This window comes from Odontesthes bonariensis, chromosome 20 (genome assembly GCF_027942865.1).
Source record: "Odontesthes bonariensis isolate fOdoBon6 chromosome 20, fOdoBon6.hap1, whole genome shotgun sequence".
NCBI classification, from domain to species: domain Eukaryota; kingdom Metazoa; phylum Chordata; class Actinopteri; order Atheriniformes; family Atherinopsidae; genus Odontesthes; species Odontesthes bonariensis.
The window spans coordinates 7,516,679-7,532,815 of record NC_134525.1 but is presented as its reverse complement, the minus strand read 5'-3'; the positions used below and the strand labels follow the sequence as shown (position 1 = coordinate 7,532,815).

The 16,137-nt window shown below is 39.8% G+C and overlaps 1 protein-coding gene across 1 annotated transcript in view; it reads right to left on the bottom strand.

Annotated features, from left to right (window-relative positions):
- The window catches only part of LOC142369957 (collagen alpha-1(XV) chain-like), a 61,169-nt gene that overhangs the window by 17,980 nt on the left and 27,052 nt on the right, over positions 1 to 16,137 (bottom strand). Inside the window, exons 3-7 of the mRNA XM_075452373.1 lie at positions 12,964 to 13,211; positions 12,689 to 12,859; positions 11,258 to 11,389; positions 5,073 to 5,147; positions 3,293 to 3,385 (exon numbers count right to left, since the gene is read on the bottom strand). Coding sequence (XP_075308488.1) covers positions 3,293 to 3,385; positions 5,073 to 5,147; positions 11,258 to 11,389; positions 12,689 to 12,859; positions 12,964 to 13,211 — 719 coding nt within the window. The remainder of the gene's footprint in view (positions 1 to 3,292; positions 3,386 to 5,072; positions 5,148 to 11,257; positions 11,390 to 12,688; positions 12,860 to 12,963; positions 13,212 to 16,137) is intronic.

Below are 16,137 nucleotides of genomic sequence, written 5' to 3'. Positions count from 1 at the left end.
ATGAAGATGAACAGGATGCTTTTAAAGTACTCCAAACTTGTGGGACTAGCTCTTTCACAAATGTGTCAAACCTATCTGCCTAAAGTCAGATACTTTGACCACAGTAGCAATGATTCCAGAGGAAAATCTTGTTAAAGCAAGCTCATTTTTTCTTCATTGTTTCCATTCATCTGACCTTAACTATCCAGCAGCTCAAGATTATTCCTTGACGGAAGTGGAAAATTGAAGATACTATTTTTTTCAAATTAGCCATTTGTGACCCCAAGACTTCAAGAGCAGTTTAAAAAGCTTTTACTCCAGTAGATTTTAATGGGGTGTTTATAGTTAGAAGAGGAAAAAATGGCTTCCGTTTTGCAGTCAGGAAGATGTCTTTATAGTGTCTGCTGTTTCCCAGAACAGACGACGTATCTGTATTTATCCGTTAAAGCAATAGTCTGTTTATTCCTACTTGCCAAAATGTAGATGAGAAAAGTGCACAATGATTTGTTTTTGCATCGTAAATAAAGGAGCTGCAGCCAGCAGACAGTGTAAAAACTGCAGTCTATATGGTTTTGGTGTAAACAACTACTGTGTTTACTTTTTCTTTTCAAAACTCTAAGTCTTAAGGTCAGTTGACTGAATAATCAATGGACTGTTTAATTCATTCTTTAAGTTTGAGCTTCTTTGCATATATTCCCCATTATGCACTTCATAAGGTAACTCTCCTCCCTCAAAAGCCTTTTTTTTCCAGATAAAAAGAATTTCACACTGTGTCACTATGTGTGTGTGTGTCCTATAAACTTCCTGAACCCTCCTTACAATAAACTTTTAATTAGTTTAGGTGGCATCAGGACTAAGTTACTTAAAGTCTAAATGAACAGGACAACCTGCTCTGACTCATTGCAATGTAACATGTGCTTGTGGTGTGCTGATATCTATGTTTGCAGCTGCAAAATGGTGGTGAGAAATTCTAGTCATGGTTACTTGTGCAGTCTTGCGACTCCAGATAGTCTGACATTCAGGGTGACCACCTTGCAGTGTCGGCCCGTACCCTCACAGCGTTCTTTTCTGGCCGAAAAGAAAAGCACTGCCAGGTTTTTTCGGTTTGTTTCTATGACAATATCTACACAATAACTCACCTTAACCACCATTTCATTAATAATGAGCATTATCCCCTTTGCTTTGTATCTACTGTCAGTTAACCACCAAATGTCTTTTTTCCCACCATAAGCACCAAACAGGATATTTGCCCCTCATATTGTCAAAGGATCAGTTTGCCACGATTCATTATGACAGCCGTAGTATAAGGAGGCTGCCGTATTGCAGTATGGTGAAAATCATCGTCACGTATAAGAATCATTATTAGTCAGAACCCAGTTACAGGCCTGTTTCAGTTATATAAGGTACAATTTTAAGTGGGATTCCTTCCAGAGGGTTGATTTTGCCATCATTCAGGAAGACTATTACCCCACAGAACGTCTGTGTGGGCTCTATGATGATCTAAGGGGCAGATTTGAATTTTTAACATTATGAACACAATCACAGGAAACATTCAGATTTTTATCACTTCCGTTTCCCAAGCTGTCAAACTCACATCTTGGTTCCGAAGTTATTACCCTGGTCCATTGTTAGTTTGTTTGCTCCTTTTGCAAATCATTCAGTCTGTTCCTTTTTTTGGATTAATTCATTAATTTTTTTAACTAAATCCCGTTCTAAAGTCTTTGCCGCCTGCCAACTCTGCTCATCCACCAGCTGCATCTAGACTTCTGAAGCTCCTGTCCCATCCCTTTGTATCACTAAAATAATGCTCAGCCATGATGGTCCATTGAAGAATCATATCCAAACATTTTTAACTACTCTTATGGACGTCAGTCAGTTTTTCCCCCCATACTTCTAACATGTTTTCTCCTTATTGAAATGCTGCCATGACCTACATGGAATCTATAAACCAACCAATGGAACGTAGCATAAAATGGGGCACTGATCAATAAGGAACTGGCGGTACAAAATTCACTTAAATGGAATAGATGAAAGTGAGTGTGCACACAAAGATATTTGGGATTCCAAGAAGAAAATCTGGTTAGGAAATACAAACACAGGCCTTTTTTGTATTGTGCGTCTTCCAGCTGGTATCAGGATTGCAGCAAAGAGAACAATATAATTAAAAAATGAAATAAAATAAAAAAACCCAGAGGAACTGCAGCCATGCCGGCAATTCTCATCATGTAGTCTGTTTATTAAACATGAAGAAGTATTCATTAGGTTCATGATTTGATTAAAACTTTTTTCCCTTTTTTTAATGAAGCTGTGCATGACGACAGCAAAGAGAAAAAAAAAAAAGGAATTTGTATCTCAGTTTTGTTATGCACACCTACCAGCACATAGAAATCCCTAGAATTATAACGCATCGTTCATCGTTCATTTCTGCATGTGCACGTCTTTGTAAACAAAACTAAATTTGAACTACCGTTTACCTTCAAGTCTCACAGAGACAACAACTTGGGAGACTTTAACAGCGCCAGGCTCCCTGCTTCAGCTGCTTCAGCTGCTTCAGCGGAGGTTATTGACACCTATCTTCTGATCAAACTGATGGCAAAAACTGAAAATGAAAAATTTCCCAGTGGAACTATTTCTAGAAGTCTAATAATCTAGCAGTCGCTCCCTCTGCCTCTCCTCTCTGTGCCCTGTTGTGTGTCTTGGAGAACACAGAGTTGGCAGAGAACAGCTCATATCACCATGTTCCAGTCTCCAACGGGCCTGCGGGGATAAGAGCTGTTTTCTTTGGTTGAAGTCCAGCTCAGTTAAAAGGCAAAAAAAACAGAAGGACAGTGTGGTATGTGTGTGTTAGAGTTTGTCTGTGTAGATACACACAGTAGTGTGGTGCAGGGTATGTGGAACATGCCCACTTATTTCACAGTTGTAATAGAGTATACCCACTTCCAAATCCCCCGTAATGTGTATCACATTCAGTTCTGTGCTTTAAGACAGTTTTTTTTTTTGTCCTGGGGGGGCAGAGACAGGGCCTGTCCTCCTCTGCCTCTCACTGAGTAGCTGTAGTGGCCTTCCCTGGATGGGCCGATTAGTTTACACACCATTTTCATACAGAACTTTACCTCAGACGATATATCACACTGTGCAAATCCAGTACAACTCGTCTATTTTTAAGTCAAATAGATATATTACAAACCCTGTCGTCTCATATCACTGCTTTTAACACAGGATGTTTGTCATTTGCTGGTCAGACTGCTTGAAAACAGGAAAGCTAGAAAGTATATGAACTTATGCGGGAAAAATGACACCACCGTATACACACCATCGTATATTCCCTTTCCTCTACAATCTTCTTTACTTCATCTGTTCCTTCCAAGTCTCCATATTCATAATCACCGCTCCCGTATCCAGAGGCCTGAAGTGAACATAGGAGGAAAAAACGGAAATCAGATCATGAACATGGCCAGATACAGAAGAGCTTGAGAGAAAAAAAAGCCATCTGAGTTAAAGCTGCTGGTTGAGAGAATTAGCCGAGCTATCGAACAAAAAAATGTATGTAGGAAAAAAAAAAAAAAGTTAGGTTCCCACAGTTCTGTAAACAGTCTTTAAAAACAGGACATCAGACAAAATAGCTGTTCCAAATATTATTATATTCTAAAGATATCAAAGTTTTTAAATGTAGAAAAGAAAGAAAGAAAGAAAGAAAGAAGAAAAGAAAGAAAGAAAGAAAGAAAGAAGGAAAGAAAGAAAGAAAGAAAGAAAGAAAGAAAGAAAGAAAGAAAGAAAGATCGAAAGAAAGAAAGAAAGAAAGAAAGAAAGAAAGAAAGATCGAAAGAAAGAAAGAAAGAAAGAAGAAAAGAAAGAAAGAAAGAAAGAAAGAAAGAAAGAAAGAAGAAAAGAAAGAAAGAAAGAAAGAAAGAAAGAAAGAAAGAAGGAAAGAAAGAAAGAAAGAAAGAAAGAAAGAAAGAAAGAAAGAAAGAAAGAAAGAAAGAAAGATCGAAAGAAAGAAAGAAAGATCCTCATGATTTCCATCTCATTATGACTTGAGCTTTTGTTCATTAAAGCCTTTTAAACCTTGAGGTTTTTTTTATAAAACTTAAAACGACACTGAAGCACTTTATTGCTCATCCTCCGATGAATCTAAACGTATTAAACATTTGAGAGGTTGAAGCTTCTGTTTTTATTGGAAATTACAGCATTTTTCCCCAAACTTATATTATATTTAAAGAAAACGGGGACAGTTCTTGTTTCTTGAAAATGTCGATACAACATGCGTCTCTTTCTATGTTTTAAAAGGTTAAACAAATGCCACATCAGGTCAGAATGAGTTAACTGAGTGTTATAGTGTTAATAGCAGTGCCTCAGTTGGAAACCCAAACGTGTTCCAGTGACAACGACTAAAACAAGTCAGAATTGAAAGCTTGGACTCTTCTGGTGGATTAATTGACTGATTGTTACCGATCGTCTCTCTGTGAAGGCTTTCCATAAGATTTCTGGCTTGGCTGTGGAGATCCCACTCAGCTACTAGCCAGGGAGTGAAGTTATGTTCTATTAAGGCAACCAAGTTAGCTATTGTGGCTTCACATCAATGCATTATATACTGTGTACTGTGACCAAACAAGCTTAACATTATGTATAGGCAGAGGTACAACTTTTACCACTTTTTAATACACAGGACAGTCATATTGGTCAGGATATCCTAATCCAGTTAAAAAAGACTGAACTGAGCATATTTAAATCAACCCAGAGGCAGTTTTCAGCTGGTGTGCAGGGTAAAACCAGAGTTGATGAGCAAGGGTGAGGGCAGGTAATTTTATGACTTTAGAGTCCTTCTAAAAATGGGAAAAGATATGCTGCATCAGGTTCTTTTTTTTTGTCATCTAGCTGCATCAGGTTCTTATGAGTTTAAAACCTTTTCGTCGACTCGACACTTAGAAACCGCCATGCTGAAACATGGATTTGAGTGTCCATTTTTGACCATCTATACACTATCCTGTAATACCCTATTTATACCAACAGAGGGCGCAGCAGTTCCAGCGTTGTGAAAGAAGAAAAAACCCTGAAGTTTAAAACTGTGGATGTATGCTTTGGTGCAGACTCACGTAAGGATCGTCCTCCTCACACTGGTCATCTGGGGCTGTGGGATCCGACTTCAACACCAGCTGCTGGATAGAGCCCTGGAGAGCACGAGGAGTGGTGAAGGAAGAGGAGGGTCAGTCTCGCAGTACGTGATAATTTGGGTCACTCCGTGTCACCAAGTTTCCCCATAATTTCCCCACACACCAATTCTACATGACAGTTTGTTGTTCTCACCCCATCCTCATCATTAGTGTACACATAATCTGCACGGATACAAATTGCACACTATCCTCAAAACATTCACGCTGCTGCAAACATGTTGAGTCGATGCTCAAAGGCAAGTGTAACATCAACCTTAAAGCACTATAAATGCAGCACTGAAAAACATACAGCCGTTTGACACGTCCAACTCATCTGACTTAGTGGCAAGGGAATACCACACCTCTCGTCCAAAGTCAGTTGGAAAGACTCTAGCCTACACTAATGACAATATTAGCCCCCCTATCTTTGGGGCTAAAGTAGTAACAGCTGCGACATCATTAAAGTCAACATGAGACCTGCAGCAGTATTACCCTTTTTACACTTAAACACTGTCAGTTCATCTGCCATAAAGCTGACAGTGCTGACAACTGCCCAAGAGTTACGACTCCCAATCCATTTCAGTTCATCCCGCAGATGTTAAGATTCCATTATCACAACAACTTTCACGGTGGTCATAAATGTAGCTTCGCGCAAGTAATCCTGAAACAGTCTCGATTATTTCATCTTTTCATAAGTACAATAATTGTGTTTAAAGAGGCGGTTTTTGTGCATGTAGTAAAGCAGAAAAAGGACATTTCTGCTGACAGGAGGATTATGCCTTCATTAATCATTTCACTAATACTTTATACATATATTTTTATCATTTTATATTTTATTTTATTATTATATATTTTTTTTGTTTTATTGCACCAAACAGACCAGGCCAAATTCCTTGTGATGTGAAAATTACTTGGCAATAAAATCTTTACTGATTCTGATTCTGATTAACCGACATGTGTGAAAAGTCTTATGTGATGCCTACAAACAAACAAAAAAAAACCTGACTCTAAGGTGACTGAACCTCAGTCAACCCAATGCTGTTGTTTGCAGACATTCAACTTCTTCAACATACTGCTTAAATTGCACTTTAAAGCACTACGTCTTATTGTAATATAACAGATCATGTATTCATTTACGACTCCAGCTGCAAATTCTGACCATCTATAGACCTACAGACCACCACTAAGAAACTATGAATAACTAAAAAACTCTAAATTTGGTTCATAACCATCTGATGTCTCACCGTGTACAACAGAGTGCACACACGAGCTGAGTCAGTGGGCCTATCCTTTTATTAGATCAGTAAGTACCCGCTGAAGGCAATTTGAGCAAAGTTTGTTGATATTAAGATCAGGCCAGAGGACAAACACCTGTTTTTAATGGGACAAAGCATGGCCTGTGAAATTTAATGTTGACAAAGAAGTGAGAAACAAAAGGTGGAGGGAAGAATAGGGAGCAAGAAAGGGAACGGGTGGATAAGAGCTGGGACAGGAACCCAAATGAGAGACATCTGTTTGTGAAGTAAACAACACATCTGAAACAAAGAATGTGCCACGCAATCTTTTCCACAACTTTAATTCGCCAATTTCCCCTCGAGTTAAAGCCACCACCACGTGGATAAGTGATTTTATAGGTAAGAGTGTAAAACCTTTTAATTATATAAACGTCAACACTTGGAAGTAATTGGTCTGTTTGAATGACACATATCCAGTTGCAACAGCCTGCTAACATACACAACCAGGTCTGCAATGCAGATGAGTGAACCTACTCAGTGGATCTTTACAGGTTTTTTACAGCGAGTCAACATTAAAAGCCAATAAGCCACTCGCACTAAACAGTGTAATCATTGAATCATAGGGGCACAGACGGAGACAGTGGTCTCTGGGGACGTGATGCTGGTCCCACTGTCGCCCCCTTCTTAGTTCGCAAATTAAACTTATATCCTAACTTGACATGTGAGGGCATGAAAGTTGCACAGTTGTTACTTTAGACCCGTATAAGTAGTTGAATGTGACTCTCTGGTGACTTGTTGGTAAAATTCTTTGTTCAATATATAACTGATGTGAACATACCAGATGTCCAGCCACTGGCAAGTGTTCAGCCATTGTTTGGAAGAGATTTTCTCCATATTGGTATGTTACAAGGTATCATCCACTGGATGTTTCACAGCTGGGATAGGAAACAAGACAAGATGTGTATATTTTGCAGTCTGGGTATTGTCCACAAACTGGCACAGAGGAGCTCTTAAATGTCGGAGATAGTTAAGGAAAAGGTTAAGCACTTTTAAGGCATTGCTCAGTGTCTGGCAGTCTCCGTGTTGAGAAAAGTGTTGTCAAAGCAGCACAGAGCAAGTCTACATTAGGTTCTACTGACCGAGTACTGAGAGTACTTTCTGAAGCTCATCTCCCACTGTGTTCCGGCTCCAAACGTGTATAAAAACCATGACACGTGTATCATTAAAAATAATAAGTGGTTTATTCCTTCTATAAAATGACACTTTCTCATTACATTGGTCTATAACATAGTTCCGTCTTAAAAGCTGCAGAAATACTGGCATATAGACAAGATTCTTGGTCTGACTGCAGATTCCAAAGGTTATACCCCCCATTTGGGAAACAAATTTATCCTTGTGACCAAAATAAATTAGCTATAAACTGTGGCAAACCACGCCTCATAAAACACTCCACATAAAGACAAACCTAATAAGAGCATACTTGGTAAAGACTTGTATTTTTTCAACATTTTGAACATGGAAACATGTAGTTGCCGAGTGGTGAATCAGATTGCTACGAGTCTTTCAGGCTCACACATAAATGTGGAAGTTATGCATACATCTTCCAACACGAGCTGTATTTTACTGAGCAACAGCACGAGTGAGAGCGGGAGTACTTATTTATTTTTTGCTCATTCATGTGAAGCTGTAAGGGAGTGTATTACTGTGGAGAGCTACTGCTGCATCATGTCTGTTAGGGGTCTCTATGGGAGGGGGATCTCAGAGCTGCCAGTTCAAACATTAAACAGCTGAACAGACAGCCTGTACGGGTCCTTTTTGTCTGAGTGAGGAGAGGGACGACTGTATGAGGAGATGACGGAGGGTTATAAAAGAGAAGGGAACTTCTTAGCAGCCTGTGCATGATTCATACTACAGGTTTAGAACTCTGGAGCAATAATGTGTGCTACAGAAAACAGACATGGCAACAAGAGAAATATCAATATTTAGATGAGGCAGTGGTAACGTAAATGAGTACCCACACAATAAATATTAAATCATATATGTAGGTGCAATGTTATGGCTTATTTTGGTAAAAACACGGGTGTCTCCATCATTGATTTCAAAAGCCAGTTCAGATTAACTCACAAATTAAAAGTTTCTTTTACCAAAGTCTGTTTCAGAAGTCCAAGGCAAGGCGAATTCAGAGGAGCTAAACTGATGGCTACAAAGAACAGGGACACCACAAGAGTGAATTTTCACCATCCAAAACTATTCAGACCTCAAAAAAGTGAATGTTGTTCAAGCAATAGCATCAGAGAGTTGTTTGCTTTGTCACTATATTCTCAATCACCGAATGTCCATGTTGCTACGTATCATTGCATGCTGTTGATCAACTGTGACAATTCTTCAACCAGTCTAATGGTCTAAAACTATGAGACAGCAAAAATCAGCCAAGAGCCTGAAAAATTGCAAACACACACCATCTTTTGAACTGCAAAAGTAATGGCCGACAAGCTATCCAGTCTGACAACTCCAGATGGACTCAGCTGATCAGAAGTGGGATTCGCTGTGTAGCCACTGTGCTTGTTGTGATGAGGAGCAACATTCTTTGGTTGAGAAAATAAAGACAAAGTAAATAACTAACTAATACACAAGTGATGTTGGAGTGTAAATCCCTACGTACAGTGCTCACCCGATCCGCTATGAAACTTTTGAGTTGTTTGGGATGGTCAAAGTTCACTCTTCTGGGACTCCATTTTGATTAGCTGTTAGCTTAGCACCACTGTTTCCTCCCCTTTCTCCGAACTGTGAGTGCTCCGACTGCTGTCTCCTGTAGGTAAGACACTGACTACTTAAAAGTACTTAAAGTGAAACTCAGTGTTAATTTTTTTTTAATATATATTTCTCTGAGCATTTAACCACTAAAAGTGAGCTGGTGCATGCATTGACCATTTTATAAATGAGCCTTCAATTCAACAAGAAATCAACTGAAAAACTATTTCTAAGAATCCAACAATTCTCCATATCTAACTGGAGAAAATCAGTCTGTATTGCAGATTAAGTCATAACAGGTCAGCTGTCTTTTTGGTTACAGAGTTTCCTGTTGCTGATTTCTTGGTAACTGCTGATACAGAAAGTTGAAGCCATTTGGCCATCTCAGTATGTTTGTAGAAGCCAGAACTGATTATTGCTTTGTTCAACACCATCACTGGCTTAGTAAGGATAATGACCTAAGGTAAATAAAACAAGAAACATGGTTATTTCCAAATGTAAAAGAATTATGTTGTTGCTGAACAACTGAAGTTTATTACAGATTCACTGGAAATAGAAATGATACGAAACATAAATATTTGGTTTCCATGAAGTTTTGGAAGAATGTCAAAGGCTATGATCTGTGGAAAAATACAGAAATTTGATCTTTATTGAAACTAAACTAAATTGAAAAAAGGACCTCCTGCTCTTTTTATTTTTTCAGTGCTCTTGTTTTCTACTGTAAGCTTCTAAAAAATTAAAATACTTTAAAATGCAGCCAAAACAAATGGGTCCAAAAAATGAGAGCAGAATTTTTTTAATGGTGTTACAAAGAAGAGACTTTGCTCTAAAATAAAAGTGTACCTCTTCATGGTCTAAATGTGCGATTTGTTTAAAACCACAGTAGGTAGACAAACTTATTTAATAGATTGTTCCAGCAACAAAATGGAGTCCCCTCTGAGAGCAAAATACCCTCAATAACCCCATACACTCCCTCCTCGGCTTTTTGGATTTCTTTGAAACCCTCCTCAGATTTCTCTTATAAAGTCCTAATGAAAAGACAAGAAAATTTTTTTTTGCTAAGTGTCTGGAGCTTTTTTCCACTCTCCCGGAGGCATCTTATGTAGTCTGCCCCTCACATGAACTTTCACTACAAGCATTCACTGGAAAATATACTAAAAGTTGAATAAAAGAGGAAGAGAAAGTCTGTTTTTTGTTGTGCAGTCATATTTTTTTCCAACAGCCATGAGAAGATTTATTCAGCAAAAAAAAAAAAAAATAGTTGGCACATTTTCTGACATGAACTTATTAAAAAGTAATTTTCTGACAGTGCACAAGTTTTAGACAAAACATCTTGCTGAAATATCGGATCTTGTCTGCTCAGATTAAAATAAGCCGTCACATGTGGTACACGGTTGATGGATTCCCTTTACTCAAAACTATTTTCCTCTCATCATATATCCAATTACTCACACGAGAACAAGCAAAACCTTTCAGTGCAATAAAAAAAAATAAAAAAAAAAATACAGCAAATCATAAATGATTGAGAGGAAAGTGCTCAAACATTTACCGGTTTGTTTTCTTTTACAAGAGCACCGAGAGTAGAAAGCAACATCGCATCTCAGCACTTCTCAAAGACTTTAAACACAGGAATATTTTTAACAACCATCCTGAGGGATTGGAGCCTCCATCCTTGCAGTCTTACCACTGATTAAGTCTACATCTAAATTCACCAGTTGCACACAGTGTAAGTCTTTCAAGATGGGGGACTGTCAGACATTTTCAAAACATGTAAATCACATACAGCTCATCATTTATGAGCTCTCACGGGAGAAGGCGATGCTCAAAAACACTTGGTGGTTCATTTATGATCTCCTGTGGCAGTCATAAAGCTAAAGACAATTGTGTTAACGTCTCCAACATGAAGAAACTAACACCCCAAACATCACTTTTTTTCTCTACAAACAATTCTGGATGAGACATAATAATGAGGAAAAAAAAAACAAATCAGCAGAAACACAGCTCTCATACTGCTCTGACAAAAGGCAGAACAGGAAAATCCTGAAGTACTTTTGATGCACGAGGTGTTGACTGGGCAGACACTCGTAGACTCAGACATAAGGAAACACACACACACACAAAAAAGGCACCCTTCAGACTCACCACAAACCTCGCCAGGCCCGTACCACCAGCATTCCCCACAAAGATGCCTGAGCTGGCCTCGAAGGTCAGAGGCTGAGCACTCCGGGTGAAGGCAACTTTGTGGTATTCCTCACAGTCCATGTAGAGACGCACCTACATGGAGGGACAACGGTGCACACACGCAAACATAATCTTTAAAACCATAAATGTACTCATGACAAATAGAATACAATCTTATAAATTCTGTAGTTAGATAGCCTGGGGCAGATCTGCTGCCACTTTGAGCCAACGCAAAGACCACTTCTGTTTTAAATCGTTACCCCCAGGTGCCAACTTACCACTGCACCTCAGGTGTGTCTTTCCCTTTTGCATATGTATTTATGGGAATTACTCGTTGTTAGTGCAAAACTCAGAGGAGAGGATTTAAATGATTCATGCAGCGTGATTTTCAAAAATTGGCTTGATCTGTGCCAAAAGGTGCCTTTTGAACATTTTAATTTCCCATGCTCAGTGTATTTGTCGGTGATCTGCACTAAAGAAAACTTCTGCTTGGGACGCTCCCTGGATGGGCCTCAAACTTCCACACAGAGCAAACATGAAATGATGTGTCAAATTGGCCCAACTCACATGTTCAGGATCACCACTGGTAACTAGAGTCGGATCTCCAGCAACAAACCAGAAACCAAACAGCAGTCCTCTGTGATCCAGTGCAGTGTTGGACAGTTTTCACATTCATGCTGTTTTGGAATGGGAACCAGGCTACGAACACTATGAACTTATGAATAGTAAGATGTGCTGTAATGTCTGGTGTAGATGGGAGAACAATAAAACTCCCTGAAGTGTGTTTCATGGGCCATCGTTCACTGAAAATGTGCACACAACCCCCCCTACGTGCAGTGTTGGAAGTTTCCAATCATCTTTGTATAATTTGTTCTTTTATATTCCAGGGTCACTCAGGATGATAACATGCAAACTCATATAATCAATGTGCCAGTACATCCAGTCAACCGTTTCTCATTAAAATGATGGACAAGATGATGAAAAGCACCATCAGCTGTTTATAAAAGATGTATACATACAGTAGTTTATTGCTGTCAAGTGAAGCCAGTGTAGAGTTGTGTTTAATGCAATCCAACTGAAACACGTTGGGTGTAGAGTCCAAAACAGTTCTGCTTCCAATAGACTCCAACTCAAGTCATTAAGGGGTCATCGGATTAGATTCACCCCTTTTGATCAGCGAGTTAGTGGTTTTTCTTTTTCTTTTTTTTTTTAAGAAATAATCTAGACATCAGGCCTCAAAATATGCTTGTCCAAAAAGGTTTCTTTCTTTTCACTTTCTTTTCAAATGTAATCACTTCTGGCTTTATAAAGACCAAGAAGATCAAAGCCAAATGTTGATAACCAGATCACTTTTTACATAGAAATCTATGGAAAACAAACTAACTCACTCACCTCTGCACCCTGTACAGTCAACGTAAACCTCGCCCATCTTCCTGTTAGGTCTCCCATTTTGAACGAAGCTGCCTCTCGGGTCCCACCCTCAGTTTCTTGGTCAGTGTAGTACAAAACGATTCTCTGGGAATCAGACTCCACTTCCGACAGTGCTACACCCAGCTGTACAATCTTATAAATACAAGAAATGTAGAAAACATTCAGTTTTCCTAATACACACAGATAAATGGGTACATTTTTTAAATGATGGAATCAAATACAACTCGATGACTCACTTTCTGATAAGCATCTGTGATGGCGAACAGCACACCGCCATGACGTGTGGTTGGTTTAGCCGTGACCGTGATGGCGAAGTCATGATAGAATGGGTCAGGGATGAATGACTTTGTCAGGCGGCCCACGTTGGCGTCTGAGCCAAAGCTGTAGGCAGGGTAACCTTCGAAGCCGGTAACAAAGGAGACGGAGGGAGGGAGGGGAACGCCGATCAACTCTGTCAGGTCCAAGGCGCTCTGAGAGCCACGGTCTGCAAAACACAAACACAAGAGGTGGAAAGCATGTTAGTGGAGGGGAAAAGAAAACATTTCTTCCATGCTAAAATCGATCAAAAGGTCATCACGGGCCTCCTGACACTATTATCCAGCAAAAATAAATTGAGCGGAAAGAGTCATCAAACAAAGAGCTGCACGGATACTGATTGATGCCACATGGAGGAGAAAAGGGTGAAACTGAATTTTACTGCTGCTTAAACTGACATCACTAAAAATCAAATCTGAAAACGATGAAGCCCTTCAAGGTGTTGATTATAACTGACATTTTATTTGTGTTTTTGATTTTACTTTGAAAAGTTTCACTAAGAAATATGGGCCAACATCCTCAAACCAAATGCAGTGCTTGTGCCTCTATTGAAAAACGGTGGTGAGGCCATAAAAACTGCCACCGAGTAAGAGGTGGAGGGGCAGATTGTGATGTAGTTTTACATGTGCAATAGTAGTCCAGATACAATGTCATTATAATGGAGGATGTAAACAACATATCCGTCGTTGCTCAATATGTTTCACTGACACAAGGTCAGAAATTATTATGATCAGATGGACACATAAAACATCAACTATCCACAGTTCAGGGAGAATGTTTTCTGTGGTTCCAGCGCTGGCTCAGAGCCAGTACCACAATTAGGGGGCCACGTGATTAACTACAACTTAATGCGTGGCAGATATTAACATCGAGGCACATTACAGAGTCCACAAAGATAGAGCTATAAAAACTGCTTCAACATGGACTTCAAGTAGATGCAGCAGTGTATTCACATGAGCTCAACCATTTACCTGCTGTTTTAGTATCGCCAGCCCGTGTGTTAGTGCTTCCAAATGTGGCATTCAAAACTGCCGTTTTCAACTCAATTTACAATCAACATTTGCAACTACATAAATAAACAACTGTTTCCAGCAGATCTGTGCTGTAAAACTGTCTCCCTGCACTGCGGTTTTCTGAAGAACTTCAGAATACACTATGTGCAGGGGTTCAAATATTAAAAAAACATATTATAAGATACAGTTAAACCGGCTGTGGAAAAATCAAACCAGCTCTGAGAAGGTTTTGAAGCTGAACCAGGTCTGAGCTGGCTCTGGCACCACCAACACTTTGTCAAAATTGGGCAAGTGAGAGGGGATAACTCCCTTTAGTGTGTTCTCAAAGCTTTCCAACTTTGCAGACACTTCACATGGAGACCCACTAAAGGAAAAAAAAAAAAAAAAAAAAATCAAGAAATGGCTTTTTAATGGGGCTCAATTAGCTCAATAGGTAAAACTGCACTAGGAAGGCAGAGTGGAGAATTGCAGGTCAATTTTGCGGTAAGAGGGGGAATGTGTGTTCTCTCAAGGCAAACATAACCTTAATTTTTTAAGAATCAAGTTGCTTAGTGTGTTAGCAAAGCAGCAGGTTTAAAAAAAAAAAAAGTATGCAAGTTGCTAAAGCATGCAGCGAACACACACTCAAAACTCAAATTTTATTTTCCTTGGGTGATGCATCGCAACAGGGAACAGAGGAGGCAGATGAGCTGGATTTATTGGAGAAAAAAAAAAGAAAAGAAAATCACACCGAGATATAAATACTTTTTGCAAGGCAGAACCAAGACTGAACATCATTTACTCTGAGTAACTATCATAAGCTTCCTTCACATTTGCCTCTTCAAGCCAGGACTGATGAGCCTTTGTTGCACATCATGTCATGTGTGAATGTACGGAGGCGGAACGAGGGGGGATTAAAAGCTGATCCACCGCTGATACGCCTCCGAACCGAAGCCGACAACACACAAGGCGACGTGGTCTCGCTTTGTGTGCGCTTGCACAAATTAAATCCGACATTGCAGAGCTCGCCACTCTAACCAGCGGCGCTGTCATCACTCAACTGATTCCACAACGCTTGCCTGATGTGTGTAAAGACACAGCGATGCGGCACTGAGCCACCATCATCACATGCTTCCGTTTGGCATATGTGAATTATGAGAAACAGCAGCAGGATAACGAGGAGGTCTTTTTTTTTTCTGCACATAAGGCGCTACCTGGATATGAAAGAGGCTATACACACAAACACCTTCAATGGTTAAAACGCTTAAAAATATTCTGAATAAAAAGTGGTCAAGCTGGTTGGAACCTAGTTCTACAAAAAGTTGCCTGGTAAGTGGGTTGAAACCTCAGAGTTTAGATGTGTGCCGGAAGGTGACGGGGTGCACGGAGAGCCAGCTGTAGCCTACACTTAATTTTTGCTGCAGGGCCTCCAAGCGGGTTAATCCAGCTCTGGGTCAGGACTCATGTGTTTCTCTAAAAATTAAATCATTCCACAGCTCAGAAAGCGTGGGTGTTTCATGTTTCACCAGCTACATTATTTCTTACTAATTATGCTCCTGTTCCCTATAAGCTCTTCCAGATCATCGCAAGACACAGTGAGGACTCAAACTGTTCCCACCCTCCAGGATTCTGTCTTCAGGCATTTTTAAGTTTGACAGCGTTTTGGATACACCCCGTAAAGTTTGCCAGGAGACTAAGAAGGGGCTTCCATTTGTCTAATGTCCATGTCATCACATCACTTACAGTCATGGCTGAATTCACATTTACTTGCTTTTTTTTTTTACTTTCTGTCAGCCGTGCACACTCAAGTTTTTGAACATGGCAGGATGTTTGTGCTGGGATCGTAATTCTCTAACGAACATGCAAGCTCTTCACAAATGCTCGCCCACGTCAACATCACTTTCTCCTTTTCTTTGTTCCACAAACACGCAGCCTCCTCCTCACCTGGTTCTCCTTAATGGGGAGATCCCTGGAACAATGGTCTGTTCTTCAGTGCATATGAGCAGCAAGTTATGGAGCCCGGGCATCTGGAAGGCATTAGGCTGTACTAATACACACATGCTGTGCAGTGGCAGCTCCTGAAAATTAGACTCACCGCGTGGC